Source organism: Biomphalaria glabrata, chromosome 10 (genome assembly GCF_947242115.1).
Source record: "Biomphalaria glabrata chromosome 10, xgBioGlab47.1, whole genome shotgun sequence".
NCBI lineage: Eukaryota > Metazoa > Mollusca > Gastropoda > Planorbidae > Biomphalaria > Biomphalaria glabrata.
The window spans coordinates 37487157-37514166 of NC_074720.1; the positions used below are offsets into that span (position 1 = coordinate 37487157).

The following is a 27010-nucleotide window of genomic DNA, read 5'->3' on the forward strand; positions in this document are numbered from 1 at the left end:
ACAATGTATAACTGCAACATTTCAACTTAATCCGATAATGAGAACTGGGAGGAATAAAATTGTAAAAGAAACCACGCAGACAGACGGACAGACAGACGGACAGACAGACGGACAGACAGACAGACGGAGTGAGTTAATTAACATAAGCTTTATAAGAAGTTCAGTCTATGAGTTGACAAGGCTTTGTATGCACTCATTGTAAAACAGCTCAGCACTTAAAGGGTAAAACTAGCACTAATTGATTAAATAATTGCTTGAATGTTGGATTGATTCCTTTGTTGTCATCGACAATGTATAACTGCAACATTTCAACTTAATCCGATAATGAGAACTGGGAGGAATAAAATTGTAAAAGAAACCACGCAGACAGACGGACAGACAGACGGACAGACAGACAGACGGACAGACAGACGGAGTGAGTTAATTAACATAAGCTTTATAAGAAGTTCAGTCTATGAGTTGACAAGGCTGAAAAATATCAGACCATTCTTTAATGATAACATTTAATTAGATCTAGCCAATTTTAAAAAAGGGCGCAAATTGTCAAATGGCGCGTATCCTGACCAACACCAAACATGACATATAATAGGATAGGAAAATATACAAACAATCTATGACTCGGTATAATCATTTTATTACTAATGTTTGTTTTTAACAGACTTACCTTTTTATTTCCCAATCACTTTCATTTATGTGTGTGTGTGAGTGTTTGTTTTGTTCACTGCTTAGTAAACAAGTATAGTTTATTTCCCTTTGAAAACAACAACAACAACAACAACAATAATAATAAACTCAAAATTACGCCACTGTGCAGTCTTAACAAAGAAATCTCTTTTAACCCTTGCCACTTTGACAATTAGTCACTAGAACATAATATTGTTATTATATTATATTATTAGAAGAGGATGATTGCCCTGAATGTGGCAAAATATGTAGGTGATAGCTGGGGCTGCGTAGCCACCGGAAATACTGCATTTCTCATTAATCTTCGGACTCGAAGACAAGCGTTATTATTTTTTTTTTATTAGAACAACCGAGAAATGAAACTAAACTTAATAGTTAATAAGTTAATAATAATAATAATAATCCTTATTGTCCGTAAGAAAATTTGTCTTACAATTTGTGCATTATACCAAACAAAACATTCTAACTACAAAAAACAAAATGTACATTCACACCAGACTCACTCATAATTTACATGTGAAAAGTTTATATAAGATAGTTTCTATTTAATGATTTGATTGCCATGGGGAACAAAAGAGTGTTTGTGTCTGTTTGTCTTTGCTATCGGCGTCTTGTATCTCTTTTGTGATGGTAAAATCACTAAATCCTGACCCAAATAATGTTTTGTCTCAAACAGCTGCCCAAATGGGGTTTGTTTTTTGTGCCAATGACTTTACCAGCATCATTTATGATTCTATGAAGTTTTTATTGTTAATTCTCAGTTACACGGTAAATCAAAAAGTTAACTAATAGAAGACATACACATGCACTTACCTATCTTTCAATATATCCTCCCCAAACGGAAGAAAGTTCAAATAAAAGCATCAATCATCCATTACTCCAGAGAGCGTATACGTTATATAATAATGTACCTTGGTTTTTTCATCATTCTAGTCTCAGTTTTTCAACTTAACAGTTTTGAGCACTCTATATAATAAGATCTCTTGTAGTCTTAAGATATTGAATTTCAAACATTTAAAAATAAATTATACAGAGATTCTACCACTAAAAAATCCATCAGAAAAAAAAAAAAGATGCCATTGTTCGAATATGCAAGGCCCAGAACCTACATACAAAAGAAACAAAAATAAACGAAGAGTTGCTGTTCCTGATTAGTCAACCGTAACGTCTGAGTCAATAACCCTTCAGGGTAGAATAACTCTCTCCTCCTTCTCAAATCTAAGTCGGATGTGCCTTGCCTTCTTGTCAGAGTTTTTCAGTGGTTCTCAAATGTACTTAATAATTAAATAACCTTCCCCCCAACCAAGACTTAGCTTATAACACTATAAGCAAGATGTCCAGAGAGTAACGGATGGCGTGACGTAGCAACGACAACAAGGAAACGCTAATGCCCTTTAATGGACCAGTGGCGCAATAGTTGTCTGATTCTGATACGAAACACAGTCCTGTTATCTTAGCCTTGATTAGGATTTACTGACCAAATGGCTCTTGTATGCAGGGTTGGCCAGTAAATGTAGCCTCCCTTTCCGAAATCCCACTCGAACCGGCGTTTTGACTTAACACCCCTAACAATGCCTACCTGGTCGTGCGGTATGGGCGCTGGACTGTCATTCGGACTTTTCAATGGTCCTGGGTTCATACCCTGCCCGCTGTCATCCCCCGTCTTCTTGTGTAAGGTTTGAACTCTAAAGGAACATCCGAAACATGTCAAACAGAAGTTGCAAATCAAAGCAAGCGTAGCCTAACTATAAAAATAAGAGAGTGTTGACATTTCTGTTAGTTGCTGCTTCTAATAATTTGTAAAAAGATTTTTTTCTTCCTTATCACTAAAACGGCATCGCTAAGACGACGATGCTAAGTTTTCAAAGCTAAAACATCCCTAGATTGACATCGCTAGAGCAGAATCGCTATAACAACATTGCTAAAAAGCGACATCATTGAAACCACGGTAAAACGTAATCGCTAAAACGTGATCGCTAAAACGTGATCGCTAAAACGCAGTTGCTAAAATGTGATCTCTAAACCTGATCGCTAAAACGTGATCGCTATAACGCAGTTGCTAAAATGTGATCTCTAAACCTGATCGCTAAAACGTGATCGCTATAACGCAGTTGCTAAATTGTGATTTCTAAAACGTGATCTCTAAAACGTTGTTAAAGTGATCACGTGCCTTTGCGGATGACCTCCAGTGATGGGCAAGTGCTGCCCCATTAACCTTGACAACAAGGAGGGCAATCCTGTACACACCTGTTGAAAACAATCCAGGGACCCCCCCAATGCCACGAAATCTAGCTACATGAACCTGTTGGCCAGATTTCGAAAAAAAAAACAACAAAAGGTGAAAAAAACACAGAAGTGGATGAGTAAAAATCCTGTTGTTGTTTTTATAATACTTGTGTTTTCTCAAACACCGCTCCCATCATGCCTCAATGAATTATGTAATAAATACAACTTTAACAATCCAAAGTATGAATTTAAACGAAGGCTTGCTTTTCTTTCTTTTTGGTTGATATGTAAATATTTTATTTTCGGCTTCTGTTTCAGAGTTTACACATTAAAAAAAAAAAAAAATAAGTATCTCATCTGTCTCAGACCTACATTTTTTTTTACAAACTCAAACGATTTATTTTTAAAATGGTTTACAAAAGGAACGTTTTCTCAGTTATTACCATTATTAAAATTAGTAGTAGCATTGGCTTTGCATAGCATGTCTCTTCCGTGCTCAACTAGGTCTTATCTTATCTTCTAAAATACAGACGTTGCGAGTATCCGGGGGGGGGGGGGGGAGAGTTCGTGCTGACTTTAATTTATTTTCCTAGTCTTCAAACGCGAAGACCTTCCTGCAGAGAACAGTACCAGTGTAAAGAAGGAGAGGCAGACAGAGGAAGAGATGGGAGGACAACATCAAGGAATGGACGAGCCTGTCAATGCAAGAGATTAATCCTGGCATGAGACATAAAGGAATGGAGAGAGACGGTGGGCAGAACATGTGTGGTGCCCCAGCGGTCCAAAATACTAAGGAGCAGGTGAAGGTGATGTCTACATAAAGATTCGAGCCCTAAACCCCCCCCCCCCCCGCACCCCAAAGCTAATTAGCCACTAAGCCACACATGCCACAAGTTAGCTAGTGAAACTCTACTGAGACAGTGTGTGCATTAATTTGCTTAGCTCTAGTATTTAGTTATTAGTCATAACTAATTCAAAGGAAGATAACTCATCTAAATCCCATCTGTCATAGGGAGACCGTAACGAAGTGACCATATGAATGAAATACGCCTTGTAAATGAAGCTCCGTCCACACAGTGACAGGTAAACACAACGGCAGGTAAGCATATTAACAGGTAAACAAATTAACAGGTAAACAAGTTTCATTTCATCACCGCTCCCATTAGCAACAGGTAAAAAGAAAGTAATTTTCAACCTGACAACCTGACAACATTTACTTAGATCTAGTTGAGAAAGAAAAATGTGTTTAGTACCTAACATAAATTTTTTTTACACCAAATTCAATTATAACTCTTCTATCTTAGAAAGTAAGAAAAGGTAAAAATCGACAAAATAATTAAACTTTTTATACAGAATCATCAGCAGTTCACTTAGTCATCACCTTCTGGTAAGGCACAAAAACATGGAATAAATAGACTAATTTAAAAAAAATAAAAAAAAGCATCACCATCTCTTGAAGAATTTTTTCATGAAAGCTGCCTTTCCAAAAAAACAACAACAAAAAACGCACAATTCGTAAAGAGGAACCTGCACCAATTAATCAACTTTTCCATCAGATCTGGACGTAGTGGTCGTCTCCTCTCCATTAGAGCTAAAACACGGTGTTGCAAGGTCATCTAACATCACCAAGTAGTGCATAAAAGCCTAGTTCATTAAACCACTGGTGGTGTGGGTCAGCGTGGGTGAATGTCTTTCGTATCTGCATCTATGTTTCTATTGTTATACTAGTTATGCTGAGGTGAACGATTATAGTCAAACTGAATTTCCATTTGTTTGGTCAATAAAATTATCTTATCTGATTAAGTAAATCTTTTGTTTTAGACTCGATTTATCTAGTAGGCCAATGGCCTGCTTAAAACTAGTGCCATTGGTATTTCAGATTTAGATACCCAGCGATGTATTTTAACTCTTTCTCTCCTAACTGACGATACCAGCTTTGATTCCACCAGAATGTGGTAAATAATTACGGAGAGAAAGAGTTAAAGACATCTTTCAAAAACCTTGAGCATTCCTACAGTCCTAGAACCGTTGCTCTGCTCTCCATTATGCAACTTGATTTGCCAGATAGTAATACATAAAAAAAAAACTCTTTTAAACTCTACATAGCTAATCCCCTTTTAAAGAAAAATATCCCTTTTTAATTCAAAGACGCGATGTACTTATAAGCTAGCAGGACATCTGAACAAAAAAAAAGTTTGGTTTAGAGAATCTTGTTCATAAATACTGTCAATACATTGTAAGGCTCAACCATGACTAGTAATGGTTTGGGGATTTTCCTGTGAACAAGTGAAAAAATTCCTTTGTTGTTTTCTCAAGATTTTACATTTGGAGAGGGTCTAGTACAGCGGTTCTCAACCTTTTAAGCTCGGCGACCCCTTTTTACAATCCCACACTCTGCCGCGACCCCCACCCATCCTCACACATACAGCAATAGAAAAGTAGACAATAATTTTCCACATTTTGATGGTCTTAAGCGACCCATGGTAAATCGTCAATAGACCCCCATAAAAGGTCGCGACCCACAGGTTGAGAAACCCTGGTCTAGTAGCAGAGTCGGTTCAAGGTGTAGACCTGTCTGAGTGACCGCCAAGGGCTTCAGGCCTGATGAGGACCTCACGTTAACGGAGCAGTTTGTTATCAATAGCTCCAGCGGTCCAACAGTTCGCCCCCTTTTAACAGGCACTGCAGAAGGACTACTTTGTAACTTGGAGGTTTTGAGAGCTCCTCTGCCGAAAAGAGGCCCTCTGGCTAGTTCATTTTGTATACATGCTAACTGTATTTTTTTAGTTTAAAATATTTGGTTTGGGTTCCAATAATTAGATTTTTTTTTCTAACTGCAATAGAAAATTATATTTGGTATTTTAACTAGATCTAGATCTACAGTCTTCGTGGCTTCATAAGGAACAGAAGGGATTGATGATAAAGATGCATTATAGTCTCTCTTTACTACGTATACTTTTTTAATTTCTTCTATAAAGATATAAAAAGTAAAAATCAATTTAAATCTAGTTATTAAAAAATGCATAAATACTGGAGTCTCAAGTAAAGACAGTGAAAGAAGTGTACGTGTTTGCTCGAGTTTTTGTTACGTAGTTGATACAGTAAACACAGGAATGTTGTCAAGTAATCTGAGTGTTTATGTACACACACACACATATACACGCACGCTAGCACATACATAAGAAATGTACAGAGACGGCTATATAGACTGTCTTAGGGAGTTACCTTTTCATTTTTTTAAAAAATAATATTTGAAAGTCCTATAACTCTGAGGAACAGGTTGGACAGAACGTTTTTGAGAGTTGGATATATAGGTTAGTTGGGGTCATCTAATACGGACTCTAATGGAGTGTAAAGTAAGGAAACTAACCAGTTGTGATTCAGCTCCTGTTGTATGTTGTTACAGCTCCTGTTATGTGTTGTACAGCTCCTGTTATGTGTTATTACAGCTTGCTATGTGTTTGTTACAGGTCCTGTTATTTGTTGTTGTTATATGTTCTAATAAGACCTTGTCAAATATAGACCTTTTTTTTTGCGAAGGGCGTATGCAACAGTATGGTTCAAAATGTTTTGAAGAAAACATTTCAAAACGTCCCGCTAGTGTGATTCTTCTGGATTTTAGTATCAGAAAAAAAAATTCAGAATGGTCGAATTTCTTCCGTTTATTGCACATCATTATAGTGACACTATAGGGGCTCTTGTTATATGTTGTTACAGCTCCTGTTGTATATTGTTACAGCTGCTGTTATGTGTTGTTACAGTTCCTGTTATTTGTTGTTACAGCTCTTGTTATATGTTGCTACAGTTCCTGTTATAGGGCCTTACAGCTCCTGTTATATGTTGTTACAGCTCCTGTTATATGTTGTTACTGATTACGTTACATGCTGTTACAGCTACAGTTATGTTTTGTTGCAGTAAGGTAAAGACCGCATCACAATCAAAGAGATTAGAGACAGGGTTACTACAGTGATTAGACCCCACGATGACCTACTTACTATTGTAAAGAAACGCAAACTAAAACTCTTATGGCCATAGGTCTTCGGGGCTCGCAAAGACCTTCCTTCAGGGAACAGTACCAGGAGAAAGAAAAAGTATCAGACGGAGAAAGCAATGGGAAGACAACATAAAAGACTGCCACTGAAAGAGGTTCTATCTAAGGCAAAAGACAGAGGAATGGAGAAAGACGGTCAATAAATCTTACATGGTGCCCCAACGGTCCAACAGACCAAGGGATAGGTAAAGGTAATAAAAAAAAGTGGCCTCATACAAGTGGAAGTAAAGCTGATAAACTTTAACAGTTCTTCCAGTAGACTAGTTCACAGTAGTTTGAGAATGTGTGTGTGTGTGTTTTTTTTAATGAAAGCTTACCCTAGTCCAAGTTTAGGAGATTCTTTAGAAGTGGCTGACAAACTTCTACAAATTGTAGCTAATAGCATAACATTTATAACAAAGAAACTTTTAAGTTAGTACTTATATCCTGCACAATATGAAGTGCCAAGGTTGTTTTCATTGTATGTCATCAACATTTAGTTTACTTGTCGAGAAACAACAAAATGTTATTCCTATACAACGTTTGTATATTTGTTGTTAACGAATGGTCTTTCAGAATCGAAGGTTAGATCAAAGATTAGATCAAAGATTTGACCAAAGATTTGACCAAAGATTAGATCAAAGATTTGACCAAAGATTAGATCAAAGATTAGATCGAAGATTTGATCAAAGATTAGACTAAAGATTAAATCAAAGATTAGATCGAAGATTTGACCAAAGATTAGACCAAAGATTATATCAAAGATTAGATCAAAGATTTGACCAAAGATTAGATCGAAGATTAGACCAAAGATGAGACTAAAGATTAGATCAAAGATTAGATCAAAGATTAGACCAAAGATTAGATCGAAGATTAGATCAAATATTAGACCAAAGATTAGACCAAAGATTAGATCAAAGATTAGACTAGAGATTAGATCAAAGATTAGATCAAAAATTAGATCAAAGCTTAGACCAAAGATTAGATCGAAGATTAGATCAAAGAGTTCGGAGTCTAAGGTCTTCTAAAAACAAGCTAGACGTGTGTGTGAGTTGTCATATGCAAGGCGAGCAACTGGCGCCTAAACCGTTAATATTCGGGCAGGAGGAGGTCGTCAGGCTTGGCTGGCTTCCCACATTGCAGAAAAAAAACTCTGAATCCAAACATCTGTTGCCTTGCGACTATACTCAAAATGGGAAAGGCTTCAAGGGTGTCAACTCTGAGAAAAAAAAAAGCAGGTGCCCATTAGACAGCTTACAGCACACAGTGCTACATCGTTGTAGAACCTACAATACACTTGTCTTTCCATTTGAAACATCAGATGCGTGGAGGGGGGGGGGGATAACCGTGTTCCGACTACAGCTAATGTCCAGGCATTATTTCTATGAGATGTTTCCTAGTCGCTTTGCGGCATGAATGAGGCTCTAATGTTCTCTTCTTGCTTGAGAGTCTTTGAAGTTGCAGTAGAAATTGAATGGATGACTAATCCTGCTTTAGTGCCTTTGTGGGCCAATATATCAATACGATGCTGAAAAGTTTAAGGCAGTGCTAATTGAGCATCTCACACAGGACCTCACCAGCATAGGAGGCCTCAAGAAACAAAAAACACTAAATTTAACACTTGCAGACGTTTAAAATAATCTATGCTGAATACCGTAATAATAATAATAATAATAAAGATAATGATATTAACTTCCCAAATCACGAAGTCTCGGATTTGATCTGATTTTCAAGAACACATTATTTTTGACTATATGACCATAATTTAGTTAAGCTTACTCGAATGTTAAGATACTAGGCCTACTTTGCAAAGAAACTGATATACACTTCTGGGAAAAAAAGGTAGGGGGCAGCACACACACAAAAATCCTGCCTAGAACATCCACTTACTTAAATTCGGCCCTGATTTATCCTTTTCCAGAGACTGCCATACCTGTGGAAAGAATAGCTTATCCTGTATGCATGTATGCATGTACCTATTTTGTTTGCGTGAGCCATAACGTATAGTGTAAATATTTCTTTTTAGGAAGTCCCGAAAATACCTTCACTTCTAATCTTTCTAATGCATATCATTCTATAGCTGCACTGTCCACTTTAGCTGATAACATGGACAGATAGCATGATAATGGTTCCCAGCACGATCACACATATGCGCACATAACACACACACACACACACATCAAAGACACCAGCGCACTCTTTGCAAAAAAACAATGATAATCATAGCATACCTGCAAGAAAATAGATATTGATAACTAAACTGGCTGCTTTAGTAAGAGTGATAGCCCTTGCTAAACTAGACATGATATTGTGCTCAGCTGAGGTCTTAGTAGTCCAATGAAAAGATAACCACTGTCTACATAAAAGTATTTTATCAATATTTGTCGCCAAAGAAAAAAAATGTGTCTCAAAGAGCTGGGATGGGATGTACTAAAATGTCTAGTGCGTGGATATGCTCTAATTAAAGCTAATTACGCCCAAAGAGAAGCGTGGTCGAGAGGCTAAGAACGCTTGAACTTTGCTTGGCTTGGCTACCTATGAAGGGGGCTCGAGCAGAGTTGTGTTTACTGAGCGCCTAAAGGCAGCATGGTGAAACTTTCTCCCAGATACCCCACTGGTCCACAATTGAGATTGGACCACAGCTCTCTGAGCATGCTATAAGCATGAAAGTAGCGCTATATAAAAGCTATTATTATAATTATAAAGAGGAGGGAAAGCAACTTGGCTGTAGCAAGACCAAATTGTTACAGAAGGTCTGAACCTTCACACAGGTATTGCTGTCGAAATCTGTTGGCAGTTTAGACCTACAGCTCGTTGCACGTCACAGGTCTGACGTCACGACCTGTGACATGGCAGCGCGCAATTATTCTGAACTACCCACAGGTTGCGAGGTTGCAGGTCAGTGTTCAGGCCCTCTATAACTATCGCCCTTACCCCCCCCCCCCGCCCCCAACAGGATCCGCCAAATGATTTGAGATAGCGAAAAGAATGAAATTACACTAAACTGCGTCTAAACAAAAACAATTGTTAACAAAATATAAAAATCCTTTAAGAGAAAAAAAAACAACAACAAAGTTTATCTGAAGGGGTAAGAACTCCGCCCTTAAAACTATATCTATCAATAATTTACAAGCTTTTTTTCCTTATCCAATATCAAACAAATATATAATTATCAATAATTAATTGACTTTTTTTTTGGTTATTTTGTTTATTGATCCATGTTTTGTTAGGTACAATAAACAAGTGTTTAAAGTATCAACTTGATCGGAGAACGCGTGAGGGAGAGACAGCGTTAACAATTATTGAAGGGACTAAACCCAACAAAATAATTACCAATAACTAATTCATTACTTTTGTATTATCTTTTTCATGTCTTATCAATGCCAATGAATAGTTGTGGGAAGTTGTAACTTTATCACAGAATGAGTGTGGGAGAAATAACGTGTACACACTTTGTACCAGACATACAGACAGAGTGAGCTGATATAAACTTTGTAAAAAATATTTCTAATCGCTCAGATTTATTATTGTTAGACTAGATCTATTACAAATATAATTATAGAACTGATCCAAACTAATTGATACAATTACAATATATATATATATATATATATATATATATATATATATAAGCTTTGCTGTGCAGGTTATCTATTTCTTTGAAATACTTTCTTGTTTTGCTTATTAAATATTTTTTTTCCAATTCTAGAACAAGTTTAGCGCCGAACGAAATTCTAATTAAAAGGCGACTTCTTTACTACAATATTCCACGATAAACTAAACAATGTCAAGGACGGTTAATTGAGCGTCCCTGTTGCTAACTATTTAAAAAAGAAATGATTTTTAATTTCAAATTATATCTAAATATTCGTTTTTCAATAACTTTTTAAGTCACAAAATGAAAATCCAATGCATTATAAGTATCTCTCTTTATAATTCTCTGCATGGCCCAACCACGATAAAGTCATGGAGAGAAAACTCTTTTATTTCTGCAAGTCGGACTAGAGTTACCCCACGAAAAAAAAGAGAGGGGGGGCGTATACTACGCCGCGGGTCGGCTCGTAGAAATTATTTTGTGCTACAGAATCGCGTAGAAAATTCGAATCTTCGGCGCTTAAAAAGTGGACAACAATTATCTTATACCTTTTACAAAATATATCAACACTTCCTCTATTTGGTACACCAGAGACACCAAATTGATAGCTATATAGAGATTTGATCTCCTGTCAATAATAAGAAACAAACATTTGTAAAAAATAAACTTACGAATAAACCGAGATTGTTTTTCTGTTATTTGTCTGTTCGTCTATTCGTCATTTTAAAAATTTATTAAAAATTGATTTCTTTTTCTCCTGTCTCGTTTTTAAATACATTAAATTAAATAAGCAAACAGTTTTTCCAAGTATGCACACATTTTTAAACAAGATTTTAAATATTATAAAACTATGTCATGACATGGACATTTACCTAACTGTCTTGTCTTCAGAACATGTTTACACACAAAAAAATGGTACTATTCAAATGAATTCAAAAAAAAACATCTAAAAATGTGAAATAATTAATCATAATTACAACGAAATAAACTCAAATTCTATCAACATCATCATGCACTGACTCTCACATTCTGTCAACATCATCATGCACTGACTCTCACATTCTGTAAACATCACCATGCACTGACTCTCACATACTGTCAAAATCATTATGCACTGACTGTCACATTCTGTCAACATCATCTTTCACTGACTCTCACATTCTGTCAACATCATCATGCACTGACTCTCACATTCTGTCAATATCATCTTGCACTGACTCTCACATTCTGTCAACATCATCTTGCACTGACTCTCACATTCCGTCAACATCATAATGGAATGACTCTCACATTCTGTCAACATCATCATGCACTGACTGTCACATTCTGTCAACATCATCTTTCACTGACTCTCACATTCTGTCAACATCATCATGCACTGACTCTCACATTCTGTCAACATCATCTTGCACTGACTCTCACATACTGTCAACATCATCATGCACTGACTCTCACATTCTGTCAACATCATCATGCACTGACTGACACATTCTGTCAACATCATCATGCACTGACTCTCACATTCTGTCAACATCATCATACACTGACTCTCACATTCTGTCAACATCATCATGCACTGACTCTCACATTCTGTCAACATCATCTTGCACTGACTCTCACATAATGTCAACATCATCATGCACTGACTCTCACATTCTGTCAACATCATCATGCACTGACTCTCACATTCTGTCAACATCATCATGCACTGACTCTCACATTCTGTCAACATCATCATGCACTGACTCTCACATTCTGTCAACATCATCTTGCACTGACTCTCACATCCTGTCAACATCATCATGCACTGACTGTCACATTCTGTCAACATCATCATGCACTGACTCTCACATTCTGTCAACATCATCTTGCACTGACTCTCACATAATGTCAACATCATCATGCACTGACTCTCACATTCTGTCAACATCATCATGCACTGACTCTCACATTCTGTCAACATCATCATGCACTGACTCTCACATTCTGTCAACATCATCATGCACTGACTCTCACATTCTGTCAACATCATCATGCACTGACTCTCACATTCTGTCAACATCATCATGCACTGACTCTCACATTCTGTCAACATCACCATGAACTGACTCTCACATTCTGTCAACATCATCATGCACTGACTCTCACATCCTGTCAACATCATCATGCACTGACTGTCACATTCTGTCAACATCATCATGCACTGACTCTCAAATTCTGTCAACATCATCTTGCACTGACTCTCACATAATGTCAACATCATCATGCACTGACTCTCACATTCTGTCAACATCATCATGCACTGACTCTCACATTCTGTCAACATCATCATGCACTGACTCTCACATTCTGTCAACATCATCATGCACTGACTCTCATATTCTGTCACCAGCATCATGGACACTGACTCTCAAATTCTGTCAACCAAACATGACTTAACTGTCACATATCTAAGTAGTATTGATAGAAAATCTATTTATACCGAATGCTCATTTTTCTAACACCAATTCGTTATTTCGTCCTTCATCTTATGGCTACATTCTCCTTTTTTTTTTTTATTCTTCGCTCATCTGACAACAAAAATAAAATCTTTTTCCAAATCTGACTGTCAAGCTTATTGTTGATTCAAGCTTTAAAAAAGAAGCTCCTATCTTAAAACTAATGACATCAGATATTCTTTGGCCTACAGCTGAAGGCAAGTCTTAAGCAATCTCCAGCCTTGGTCTGCTACGTACTTGACTAAATCGTTACGCCCCCTCCCCCCCCCCCCCTCTTCTTATTTTTCCAGTAATACAAAGACTGTTTCTCTCGATTCATTCAAAAAGTCAGACATGCGCGGACCGACTTAAGCCTACTTTGGGCCAGAACTCATCCTGACCTAGATAACAGAATGAATTGGCTTTAGGTCATCAAACAATTGTCCATATTGACACAACTCAATGGTGACTGAAGGTAAATTGACCAGATCCATGCAGTGAATCTAACCCACTGTTTTTATAACTTGTTTGTTTGTCCCTGACACATTCAGTGAATAAGTATGTGAAATGACCTGCAGGCCGAATGTGGTTCTCAAAAAATCACATTGACATGTACTATTCGGGGGTACTCAAAATCCAGAAGTTTAATCAACATTGGCATTTACATTAATAATATTCCCCAGTAAATTATTCAAAACTGTTACGAACAGATGAGACGTCTTAATCATACACCAACAGACTCATCTATAGTAGATTAATCTTGATTAACAAATACTATAATAACTTCGTTTACTGTACTCCACTTCCGGATCCTTCTCTATCTTTCTCTTTCAACACGCATTCGCACCGTCCCACATTCACACTATGCTGCGCACGTAACAATACAACGAGTACATGGAATAAACTCTTTCTCTCCTAACTGACGATACCAGCGTTGATTCCACCAGAATCTGGTAAATAATTACGGAGAGAAAGAGTTAATCCCCATCATTTAAATGTTCTACATTATGTTTATCAACCTTCAACCTATAGAAGAGGTATTACAGCTTTTCGATAACTCTTTAAAAAGGTTTCTCTGTACGTTGGTTATCGCTCTATATAGACTTTTTTTTCTGAGAAATACGTTGAAAAACTATAAACCTATTCAATAAAATGAAATAAAAAACCTATGTTGAACGTTGGAAAATTTTAGCCAGGAAAAATGGCTATACCAATGACTAGGAAATCCGTCAGAAGATTCTATCACATGTGGCGACATAGTCGTAGATAGAGGTCAGCAAATAAAGGATTACAGCAAAGCAGAATTTAGCAGAGGAAATGAATAATAAACACAAATAATCGAAGTGGACATAGCGATATATGTACACTAGTGCATCCAATTTATCAAATACCTTGTAAAATACATAACTTAATAACACTTCCTTTATATTGTGCACCCTAAACATCAAAGTGACTAGCTATTTATAGCTATCCTCCATATTTGTATATGTAACTCTTTTATGGTGTGTTGAAAAAAAAAAATTCGCATTTTAAAAATGTTTTTCTTATTAAGTTATTTCATTGAACCACGTTGTTATAGTCAGTTGAACTTTTTTAAAAGTCTTGGGGGTGGGGGGGGAGTTTAAGTCTTATTTCCCACAACAACAGAGACATCAAACAATTAATATTAAGAAATGTGGTGGCGATGTAATGAAACCTAAAGAAAAACGTAATCGAATGAAAAAATGAAGAACTAAATAAGCAACCTCAAGGACGTCACCTTGAGAGCTCACTGTTGCCAACTAGAAAATAACAATTACTTAGTGCTATAAGCAGTGGTGGCTGAGTGGTAAAGCGCTCAGCTTTCGAACCGGGGGACCCCGGGTTCGAGTCCTGGTGAAGACTGGGATTTTGAATGTCGGGATTTTGGGGCGCCTCTGAGTTCACCAAGCTCTAACGGGTACCTGAAATTAGTTGGGGAAAATTAAAGGCGGCTGGTCGTTGTACTGGTCACATGACACCCTTGTTAATCCTGGGCCACAGAAACAGATGACTTTTACATCATCTGCCCGCATAGGCCGCAAGGTCTGAAGGGGAATTTTACTTTTCATGTGCATTAGCGATGAACGCAAAGCAGAATAAAAAAAAAAGACCTAAATCTAAAAACAGTTTCTCTAAACTACTTTTTCTTCTTTGTCTACATGTGCGCGTGGCTATAATGTAAATGGTTGTTAATCTCAATCTCATTTTAATAAATAGTCTCATGTGTTTTTCTTAAAAAGCAGCATGGCAAGTTAATCACTTCGTGAAGTCTGGGAGGCGGCTTAGCAATATCTCTCTAGTCTTCAGACAATTTAGCAGACGCTTAACCAGAGAGTCACATGGCCAGCACAGCGACCAACCGCCGTTTTCATGAGGTTGGGTGGATTCATTAACATGCGATCGATCCAGAAGTCCAAAGATTTCACCTGGTTTCGAACCTTTGACCCCTTGGTTTGAAGCCCAGCGCTTAACTCCTTAACCACTAAATCCCCACAAATTGAAACGTTTTTTTTAAAATCCTAAAAATGTAAATCCTGCAATTGATTTGAAACCAAATGGCCACGTGACCATATGGTTGAATCTTTACATAGACCAGACAGCTTTCTAATAACCTATATAATTCATTGAGTCTATATTTATGCAATAAAGACAACATATAATGTAGTGTATTTATATAAAGCCTTACCGTATAGATGTTTGTTTGGTTTTTCTCTGTTACTAGATATATATAGTCCTTTGAATTTAAACCATGGAAGGTAACTCCTTAAGTTGTGCAACTCTGAATAGTCCAGTAGTTCACAATCAAATGTTGTTTTTTTTCCAATCGTGTCAGAGTTATCTAACCTGTCCCTTAGAACGGTAAAGCCATTCGAAATCTTCAATGGAAAAAAAAGGTGATTATTTAAAAGAAGACACTGGCGTTATCAGATCTTTGGACGCTATGTGTAGTGAAGGATAGATCTGATGGTAAACATTAGATCAATAGTTTTCACAACCTTCTAATTTGAAGACGTCGTAGAAGTGTAGTTGCTAATGAATACAGATACTATGTCCTTGCTGTTTACAACGGTGAAGAAAGATTAACAATAAATATAATAGAATTCAGAATCATCTAAGGGGTGGTTTGTATTTTAACAAAGAAAACTAAAATTCAAAAGTAATGCAGATTTTTAAAACTTATTCACTTTCGAGTGTATTTGTATTTTACCTGTTAAATTCTATTTTTACAAAGTTGCCACCTACACTCCCCGTCTGTCTGTCTGTCTGGTGCAAATTGTGTACACGTTTTTCTCCCAATTCCCATTCTCGGATGAACTTGAAATTTTGGACACTTATTCATTGTCAATAACAATACATGAATAAATAAAATTAAATTAAATCAATTACTAGTAATTAATTAATTTTGTTTAAAAAGAAAAAAACAATAAACACTGCTGTATGTAAATATGTGACAGTGTTTTTTACGGTTATTCCCCTTAGAAAACCCTTTTTTTAGTATAGTTCTTATATTTTGTTATGTTTATCTTTTTAAAATTTTCAGCTTTCTAATATTGCACTATGACCACGACAATAAAAATATTCGATTTCTGGTTTTGACCTTTTTTTTAAAGCGGCCTTCGAAATGGGAAGAGCTGGTATTGGTTTTGTGTGGTCTGTCTGTCCGTCCGTCCGTCTGTGCCGTTTAGATCTCAAAAGCTATAAAAGATATTTAAAATCCGATATAATAATATTTTAGATCTTTCCAAGATCTTTTAAACATCTGCTTTTCTGAAATCGAAAAGTTTAATCTTTAAAATGAACTTTGAAAGCATTTTTTTTTTTCATAAAAATACACCATTTTTAAGCTATTCACTATTATCAGTAAAAAAAACAACAACATGGGAGACTATTTAGTAGGGGGGGGGGTGATGTTTCAGCACATTTTTAACAAATTTATGCCAATAGTTCTGTATTTTTTTGTCAAATATGTTTTTTAAAAAAATATATCATTAAATTAAATATTATCATACTAGCTACTTATATTTTGAACAAAATATTTACTTTTGTTTTCAAAGACAAAATTTATATTTATTATGCATAGATAGATAGATAGATAGATAGATAGATAGATAGATAGATAGATAGATAGATAGATAGATAGATAGATAGATAGATAGATAGATAGATAGATAGATAGATAGATAGATAGATAGATAGATAGATAGATAGATAGATAGATAGATAGATAGATAGATAGATAGATAGTAAAAGATAAATAGTAATAGAGAATAGATTATTAGATTAGATTTGATCAACAGATTATTTTGGTGATTAAAATGGTGTGATCATATTTGAGAGATAGTTAAATTGAGTTATTCGATCAAACATTAAATTCATATAATGTATCAGTTCTAGATATACAAAAAAGGATAGATAGATAAGATATATAGAGAAAAAAAGAGTCTTTTTGGAAAAAAAAAGTGTAAATAAGTCAAACATTTCCTTACCGCTAAATAAAGGTACAAATTATTTGAGACTTTTGGGGGGGGGGGGGAACTATTATAGCCACTGCACGAGTCACTGTATAATAGATTTTGGATGTTAATAAAATGGATATATCTGCTTCTACTCTATTTTGTCTTGTATCGAAAAACTCCGTGAGCAGTTTTTGGACATTTTTTTTTTCAAATCTTTTGTATTGTGCAACTTTCATTATAGCATGCTCAGTGCTCTATGGGGTAATCTTTTTTTGTGGACCAGTGAGGCAGGGGGTATCTGATAGAAGGTTTCCATGCTTCCTTTACACAAGCCATTTAAAAAACAAATATAGTACTTCAAACTCTAGCAGCCTTAATAGCTATATATAAAGTAAAGTTCCCCTTTCAGACCTTGCGATCTCTGGGGCAGATGTTGTATAGGTCATCTGTTTCTGTGGCCCATGGTTATTGAAGGTGTCATGTGACCATCACAACGACAAGCCGCATTTACATTTCCCCAACTAATGAAGTTTTTATTTAAAAAAAATTGGCGAATTTTGATGAAGAAAAAAAAAATTTTAGCATATTTAATTTGAACCGGCTCTCTTTCAGAAAACAATATATATATAAAGTTGCCGTTCACCAGAATTTTGCAAGATCCAAAACATTATGATATCGGATTTTAAATATCTTTTCTAGCATTTATGAGTTAGACTTGACAGACGGACAGACAGACCGCACAAAACTAATGGTGGGTTTTTCTATTTCGGGGTCGCTAAAAAGCGCGCTCGTTGCAATAACCTTAAGCCTTCATTTCATACTGGGACGAAAAAAAAAACACCACCACAGATTCGCTATATTGATCACAGGGTTGTTCGGCTGTCGAATAAGATGCCGGGTCACGTGCTGTTGTTATAACATGTCACCTGTGACTTTGTATTTCTTGTATCAAACGATCCATTTCTGTTGTATTTAGCCTTTTATCTCTAAGATAAGTCAAGACAATGCCGGATCCAGCATGTAGGGGCGGGGGACTATAGTAGTGATCACCCTCCCGATGTATTCACTAGCTAACATTCTTATATTGGGAAAGTGCTTAATTTGTGTGAACAAAATGAGTTAAAAATATAGACTACATATGCAAAGTGTTGATAAGTTTAACTGATTCTTATAGTGTGTAATATACTCCCGGGCAATACTTCTCAGCCTCACTGCGTTAAATATATAGGAACGGCCGTTGGAGGAGACGATTAAATCAAATCAAAGTAATAAATAAAAAAAAATAACATGAGGACCGAGTCCATTGCACTGGAGAGGATGTACGAAAGCCCCAACAAGCATGTCACTATGGCTATCCATATACAGTTATGAGGGACACCCAACACGGCTGATGTACGAAGAAGGAATATGGACGAGATTCCCTGATGTGCTCGGCCATTGGCCTCGCTTCTAATCCGAGCACCTTGGGATATGAGTCACCGTTAATAGGGATGTCATAATTACATAATTTTTATCTGCTTGGATCTTTCCCAGACAATTGTTCAGACAGGCAGATGGAGACACGCTTCCACAGGTCTAGAGTTCTAACAGCCATAGACTCAACTTTTATGACAATTATCTTATAAAATACAGACGTTGATTCAAAAAAGAAGATGATTACGTCCTACGCATCATGCATATAGTCATGCATGTTAACCAATGAATTAAATTCTGCCAGGTCATTGGTTTTCCTGGCTAGCTCAGGCAACCCATTCCATGCTCTAACAGCAATAGGGAAGAAGGAGTATTTGTACAAATTTGTCTTAGCATATGGAACGAGGAATGTACCTTTATCTTTGGGTCTTTCTGAGTATTTTATTACATTTTGTTTTTGTATTTGAAGATTATGATTCAGTGTTTTATGTATAATTGCTACTTTACTTTTGAGTTTTCTATCCTGAAGACTTTCTAAATTTAGTGATTTTACTATTAGAGAGAAGAAGTTTAATATATCCCCCCTCCCACCTCCCTTTTTTTTTCCATCAAACTAAAAGAAAAAAAAAAAGTAGTAACAGATGTAGAAAATTCTCTTTTTAACGTTTTCAGAGTCAGCGTTTTTTTTTTTAAATACAATGGATGTCGAGCATATATTTGATTTACTCTTCCAACAAAGGAGCCACATACCTCAACATTGAGAACCATCGGTTCAAAAAAAAAAGAGTTCTCCCTCTTGAACCACTAAAAACAAGGGCAAGTACTCGTTACATAGGCCAAGTTATTTTGTGTTAGAAGTTAAGCTAATTCTTGTATAAACTCCTCTGATAATGTTATCAACTACTGAGACTCGGTGGACACGGTCTCCACTATCTGATCTGATAGTAGCCCACCGTCTGACGATTCTCTTGTGTCTTATGCAAGGGCGGTAACCACGACACTTGTCAATCACGTACTATCTTGGAAATGGGGAAGAATTGAACATTCCATTATAGTTATACAGTCCCCTTTATGAAAACAAATATATATGTATGAAAAACTGAACCACATAAGTGTATATTTAAGATGATGTGGTCTATATGTCATTGTTTGTACAGAACATTGAGGACTGCCGCTTATGTGCACTGAAACTAGGACACACGTACACACACACACAACACACACACATACACACACACACACACAAGCAAAGAGTCGGGTGGTGACCTAATCTCAAAAAGTCCACCAAAGAATGAAATGTATGAAATAATAATAACAATTACAGTAATAGTAAAAAATATTATTATTATTATTATGTTAGAAACGAATGAGTATTCATTCTCTGGTGCTGCCAGGGTCGAGAAACAAAGAAAAACAATATTCATTGTAGTCCCTTTATCAGGTTCCACTGAAGAATTTTCTGGTGATGTGATCAGTAGACTCGAGAACCTCTTGTGGCGAGTATTTATAATAAGGAGGAGTATCCTTACCGATCAAATTGTGTATTAACTTTGCAGCTTGGTTATGGCGACCTAGATAGGCAGATTCTGATAGGGCTGGACATCCTGACATAATGTGTTCAATCGACTCACCCACATTTCCACATTTTCGGCATTTGTCGACAACATTGAGTTTTAGGATATGTTTCTCGTAATTTATTGTCCTAATTACTCTGTCCTGTATTGCTGTGACAAAGCCTTCAGTTTCAGGGTAGAGATGACCTGCTTTGAGCCATAGTAAGGAAGCAGCTTTGTCAATGTTGCCCCAATGATGCCCCTATCTAATAAAGCCGGAAATTTTCCGTAGAGTCTTTTTTTCTTCCATTGGCGAATCTCATGCCCTGCGTCGTCCGAACCGACAACAACATCAGCATTGTTTAGGTTTAGAGGGGTTGCTTGGGAGTCGTATTAGCGTAGGAAGGAAACTAGTTCATTATTATTATTATTTTACGAAGAAGAAGAATTGTATAAATACATTACCACATAATGGGGTGGTACACCTCCTCTTTATGTACCTATACGGCCTTGACCTCAGTTCAAGTACATAGGTAAACATTAGCGCACACAGACACACACATATATATACTATTTAAAATACAAAAAAAAAAAGCTCTTTCGAAATAAACTGGGTGGAGTTATACTTATTGGTTTAGTAAGCCTTAGTGGAAGAGTACTTTAACTGCTTTATATAATGATGACTTCATCTTCGTCACGTTCACCTATCACTTCTTCCATGGGTCGCCACATATAAACAGTCAACGTCTGTCTACATACTCTGTTCCTCTACATATGAATAGTCAACGTCTGTCTACATCCTCTCTACCTCTACATATGAATAGTCAACGTCTGTCTACATACTCTCTACCTCTACATATGAATAGTCAACGTCTGTCTACATACTCTCTACCTCTACATATGAATAGTCAACGTCTGTCTACATACTCTCTACCTCTACATATGAATAGTCAACGTCTGTCTACATACTCTCTACCTCTACATATGAATAGTCAACGTCTGTCTACATACTCTCTACCTCTACATATGAATAGTCAACGTCTGTCTACATACTCTCTACCTCTATCTTGTTGTTTGTTGCCATAGACAAGCCCATCCATTCCTTAATGTTATCCTATCTTTTTTTCTAGCTCCCTGCTGAAAAAAATCAAACAAGCAAAAGAAAAAAAATCCTTAAAAAAAAAAAAAAAAAAGCTTATCAAGGGGGGAAGAACTTCGCACTGACTAATATATCACTCAAGAATGTAGAACTAATTTCCATTTATTGATATAAAAAAATTAATTTCTAATAATTAAATAACATTAATTCATGTTTTGTTAGGTGCAATAATTTTTATTTAAGTTTCCACTTGATTGAGAATAGGTGTAGGAGAAACAAAGTGAACAATTATGTAAGAGGACAAAACCCAACATTTGTAACCACATCGTGAATACTGAAGTTTCCCTTTTTGGTATCAATAAAAATAACCCGCAAACAGTAATTAATTAATTAATTAGTTGATTCATTATTTTATTGATTTATGTATTGTTTACACCAATGAATAATTGTGCAAAGTTTCAACTATCAACTTTTTACCAGACAGACAGAAAGACAGAAGGAAAAAAAAACTTGACACGTGGAAATACCGAAATATTTTCTCTTTTGTGGAGGTCCCTTTTTTGTGGAAACCCCAGGGCTGTAGTCCCCACCTGCCCTGCTATCTCTGGTGAGATGAGAGGGGTAAGGTGCTTGCTAGAAATAGAAACTATGTGTGAAACAGTATAGGAAGTGAATTGTTGTCAACGTGTTTCATTACTCTTCTTATCTTATCTTATTTGATACTATCGCTATTGTCTCAAGATAAATGTGGTATAGTCAGTTTGATCAAGATCTGGGCTTGCTTAATAATAAGTAAGCTTGGTGAGGCTAATATGTACCAAAATTTGGACACTACTTTATCTGTCTGTCTGTCTGTCTATTTCATGTCTGTTTCTATCTCTCTTTAACTTTTTCTCCCTTTCTCACTCTCTCGTGCCTGATTGTGTGGTATGCGCTCTTAACTGTCTTCTCGCTGGTCCCGGGTTCGAACCCCTGCCCACTGCCGTTCAACGCCGTCCTGCGGGAGGTATGGGCAAGGATGAAATAATCTTCAATTCTCACGAGGCATTCGAAACATGTAAACAAAACAAAACATAATCATTAAACATTCACTCTCTGTTTATCTCTCTTTATCCCCTCTCTTTTCTCTCTCTCTTTTTATCCCTCTCTCTTTTCTCTCTTTCTTTCTTTTTTATTCTGTCATCTCACACACAAACCCTCACTGTTATCTCTTATCTCGTTTCTCTCTGTATTTAAAACCCCACCATATCCCCCCACATCACACCCAGAAAGAATCTTGGTTTAAGTGAAAGTATAGATCTATCTTCTACACTTTATAATATTTCAATGATAGGCCTTTAGATCTAGACCATCTAGACTTAGAAGATCTAGACGATGCGCAAAATGTTCCTGAACATGAATTTATTCAACTCTTCAGTGAATACGGAAATACCCGAAGACGTTTGGTCCGTTCAAGATAGATATTTTCTCGTTCTGTAGCCAAATTAATTTTTTTTAAATATTTTTTTTTACTTTGAAAAATTACATTGGTCAAACTAGAATTTTTCCCAGTATGGCAAAGTAATTCTAGTGCTAATTGTTTTCCCAACGATGTAAACAACAGTCGAAATGCTAGGAGAATCGTTAGAACCGTTTTCAAGATCCACCCAGGTACCAAATCCTCAAACAGAAGTTTCTACGAAACTAGAAGTTAAATAAAGGTATTGTAAAAACAAATAGCAACAAGGATTGAGTACAGTTAGTTCAAACCACAATTGTTATCTTCCACTGTTGAACTTATCGATCTGTATATAACACATACAGAATAGTTCGATACTGCATATTGAACCTGGGTGGCGCGGTGGCTAAGTGGTTAAGCTTGGCTTCCTAACCTGGGGTCCTGGGTTCGAAACTCGGTGAAGACTGGGATTTTGAATTTCTGGATTTTTTAGGACGCCCCTAAGCGTGACCTCCGTGACCTCGAATGTGCCGCCCCTAGTCCAGCCAACTTTAATGGGTACCTGACTTAAGTTTGTTAAAGTAAAGACGATTGGTCGTTGTGCTGGCCACATGACACCATGCTCGTTAACCATTGGCCAAAAAAAAAAGAACAGTTGACCTTAACATCATCTGCCCTATATATGGCAAGTTCTGAAAGGGGAAACTTTACATATTGATCCTACTTCAGTGGGTCTAAAGTTGTTATAAGTCATGTCTGCGAGTTTTCGAGTATTGTCTTAATGTTGTGATCCCGTCAATAGTTCAGTCCCACGGTAGGTCCTGGAGCAATAAACTGGCCAGGGATACCACGACCTGGTGGCCGGGAGGGAGTATAATAGATGTGCGAATGATTGTTAAAAGAACAGAGAGAGGGAGAAAGATAGATAGATAGATAGATAGATAGATAGATAGATAGATAGATAGATAGATAGATAGATAGATAGATAGATAGATAGATAGATAGATAGATAGGATAGATAGATAGATAGATAGATAGATAGATAGATAGATAGATAGATAGATAGATAGATAGATAGATAGATAGAGAGAGAGAGAGAGAGAGAGAGAGAGAGAGAGAGATAGATAGATAGATAGATAGATAGATAGATAGATAGATAGATAGATAGATAGATAGATAGATAGATAGATAGATAGATAGATAGATAGATAGATAGAAACAAATAGAAAGTGACAGAGAAATAAATAAATAAAGAGAAATACTTAGCTATAGAGAGATAGAGATAGATAGACATATGTATATATATATATTGTTACGAATCTCACTATCCAGGATTTCTGCAAACTGCACCTTACACCACCAAACTAAAGAACTTGACAACTCAGGGCTCCAAAGTAACGTAACAGTTTAATGTCCAATAAATTACAGCCAATACTGAACAATTGGCAACACGTAACACAGGCTGTATAAATATCTATCCGTATCAACCGTACCGCCGTATCAACTCTTGCACTGGCCTCTCCGTCTCGTTCCGGGCTTGCACTGGGTTCAACAGTTCAGGACTGACTTCACACACTGGGCTCGTTGTGTCAAGATCAAGACGCCGTTGGTCTCAACTGTACTTGATAGTGCTCCGCACTGAAGCGTCGTAATGCTCCGTACAGAACCACACCGCTGAACCACACTGAACTGTGCTGTAATCGACCGGACTGTAGTGAACCGGGCTCTGTACCATCTTGACTGTGATACTTCCGCTCTTTATATAGGCCTTCTCGAACCGGACGGAACATCGCTCGACGTTTAAAGTTTCGTCACATGACTACATCCTTCGTGACGCTTCTGAGCTCTGTTCACGACGCCGATCCGTCCCGAACCGTCATGTTGACACTCGTCTCGGCTGACCGTCGTAACTCGTCACGGTTGACCGCTCGTCTAGCTCTGGCCTGGGGCGATTTGCGTCGGCAGACTACACACATACCACTACCCCCATCTGTGAGAGAGTCATAGAGAGAGACATATATAATAGAGAGAAAAAAAGAGAGAGAGAGAGAGAAGTGTATCCAAGGCAAAGGACAGATAGGAATGGAGAAAGACGGTTTACAGATCTTGTGTGGTGCCCTAACGGTCCAACAGACTACGGGACAGGTGAAGGGGACGGAAGGAGGTGTACTTCAAACTCTGATCAGGCGACCCCCCACTCCCCAACCAATGTTCCCTACCACTTCGAATTGAGCTGTGTCCCCATGTTATTATAAATTTATATTTTGAATTCATATTTTAAAGTTTATTTAAAACTTTTGAAGAGTCGTTAGGGGGAGGTAAATCTGTCAATGAATAATAGTGGAACAGTTAACGTAGATGTTAGTGGCATGATAAGAAATGAATACATCAAACAAGCACACAAAAAAAAAAAGCGGGGGGGGGGGGAAGAACTCCGTCCTTATAACTGTTCATGTCTTGTCTAGCAAATGAATAATTGTGCAAAGTTTCAACTTGATCCGAGATTGGGTGTGGGAGAAATGACGAGTACACAGTTTTTACCGGACAGACAGACAGACAGACTTGATATAAGTTTTCTGAAGAAAAAACGTAAGTTTTTTTTTATATAAACTAGTTTTTGTAAACGAAGTTTGTGTTACTGAAAATCTTATAATGAAACAAAATCAAATATTTTATTTAACTGTACCAAGGTAAACACAATCATTCCGTAACACACACAAAATATATAACAATTTATTTAATTCATTTCCTATTAACATGTATTCCATAATTCAGAAGAAAGTTAATATTTGAATGCTCTTGAGAAAAGGGCCTAAAACACTATTAATGTGTAATTGTATGTACCCATATTTCGCTTAATTGTTCTGTTGGCATTAGTTGACCATCCTCAAATTATAAAATATGTCACATCTTAATTCCAGAATCATTGACAGCGACGGTGCTAAAGGGTTGCAATGCTATACCGGTGGGCGTGATATATCTGGCGATGGATCCTTTACAATATTGTCAGGATTGAGTTGTATTTATATGTTCAATAAACAAGTTATATGTCCGTGAATCAGCATTCTGGATCTTCATTCTATCTTCATATTTGTTGTCATTGTTATCTTCATGACTTGGTGACATTTGGCAGTCAGCATTGAAATACACATACGTACAGTTAGAAGAAATGAACTTTGACAAATATTAGTTCTCAAAATTGAATTCCACCCCTTAGTATATTCTTAACTTTTAAACAGGCGTCTTTAAAAACACAATTGAATATAAAACTTGTATTCATAAATATGTACACCTTTCAATATTCAGTATAGATGTATGTAGAAACACAAGTTAACAATGAAACTGTATTCAGCGTATGAGTAAAAGAAAATACATGTCCTTCTGTCTTAAGTCTTTCCACTGTTCTACACCTGCTTTTACTTTCAGCCTTCAAACCATCAACTCACTTTAGGTTAAGCTTGTACCAGAAAAAACGCTCACTCGCTCCATAACAAATGGTCTAGAGCCATGAAGAGACATCTCGAGAAAGTGGGCTAATACGTTTCAATAGAAGTGGATTTACTTTTGACTGACATTTTAAAAGTAATTTGATATACATATATACATATATGTATAATATGTATGTTAGTATGTACATATGTAATACTATGTATGTATGTATGTATGTATGTATGTATGTATGTATGTATAAGTATGTATGTATGTATGTATGTATGTATGTATGCATGTATAAGTATGTATGTATGTATGTATGTATGTATGTATGTATGTATGTATGTATGTATGCATGTATGTATGCATGTATGTATGCATGTATTTGTGTATGTCTGTGTGTGTGTGTTTGATATGCTTTATTTTTTTTTTTTGGCGTTGTTTATCTGGCATGTTCAAGTCTGCGGACTACTGATAAACAATCTTACCATACCAGACCGTGGTAAACATTTCCAATGTTGACTTTTAAAAAGCACAGCAAGGTATTTTGTTTTGCCGATTCTTGTTCACTGCCTGATTCACAGC

At 36.5% G+C, this 27010-nt stretch overlaps 2 protein-coding genes across 5 annotated transcripts in view; both read right to left on the reverse strand.

Moving 5' to 3' along the window:
• LOC106061027 (uncharacterized) overlaps nucleotides 1-15874 on the reverse strand; it is a 64977-nt gene extending 49103 nt beyond the window's left edge. Inside the window, exon 1 of one of the 4 annotated variants that reach the window (XM_056044180.1) lies at nucleotides 15720-15874. The gene's annotated coding sequence lies outside the window, so the exon portion shown is untranslated. Of the gene's footprint in view, nucleotides 1-1497; nucleotides 2063-8830; nucleotides 8958-15719 lie in introns of those variants that run through there. The other 3 variants (XM_056044181.1, XM_056044183.1, XM_056044182.1) reach the window with 3 other exon arrangements.
• On the reverse strand, nucleotides 11878-12930 carry LOC129928571 (uncharacterized). The gene has a single exon (XM_056043227.1). It carries the CDS (start codon nucleotides 12928-12930, stop codon nucleotides 11878-11880), a length of 1053 nt encoding a protein of 350 aa, XP_055899202.1.
• Nucleotides 15875-27010: the final 11136 nt, after the last annotated feature.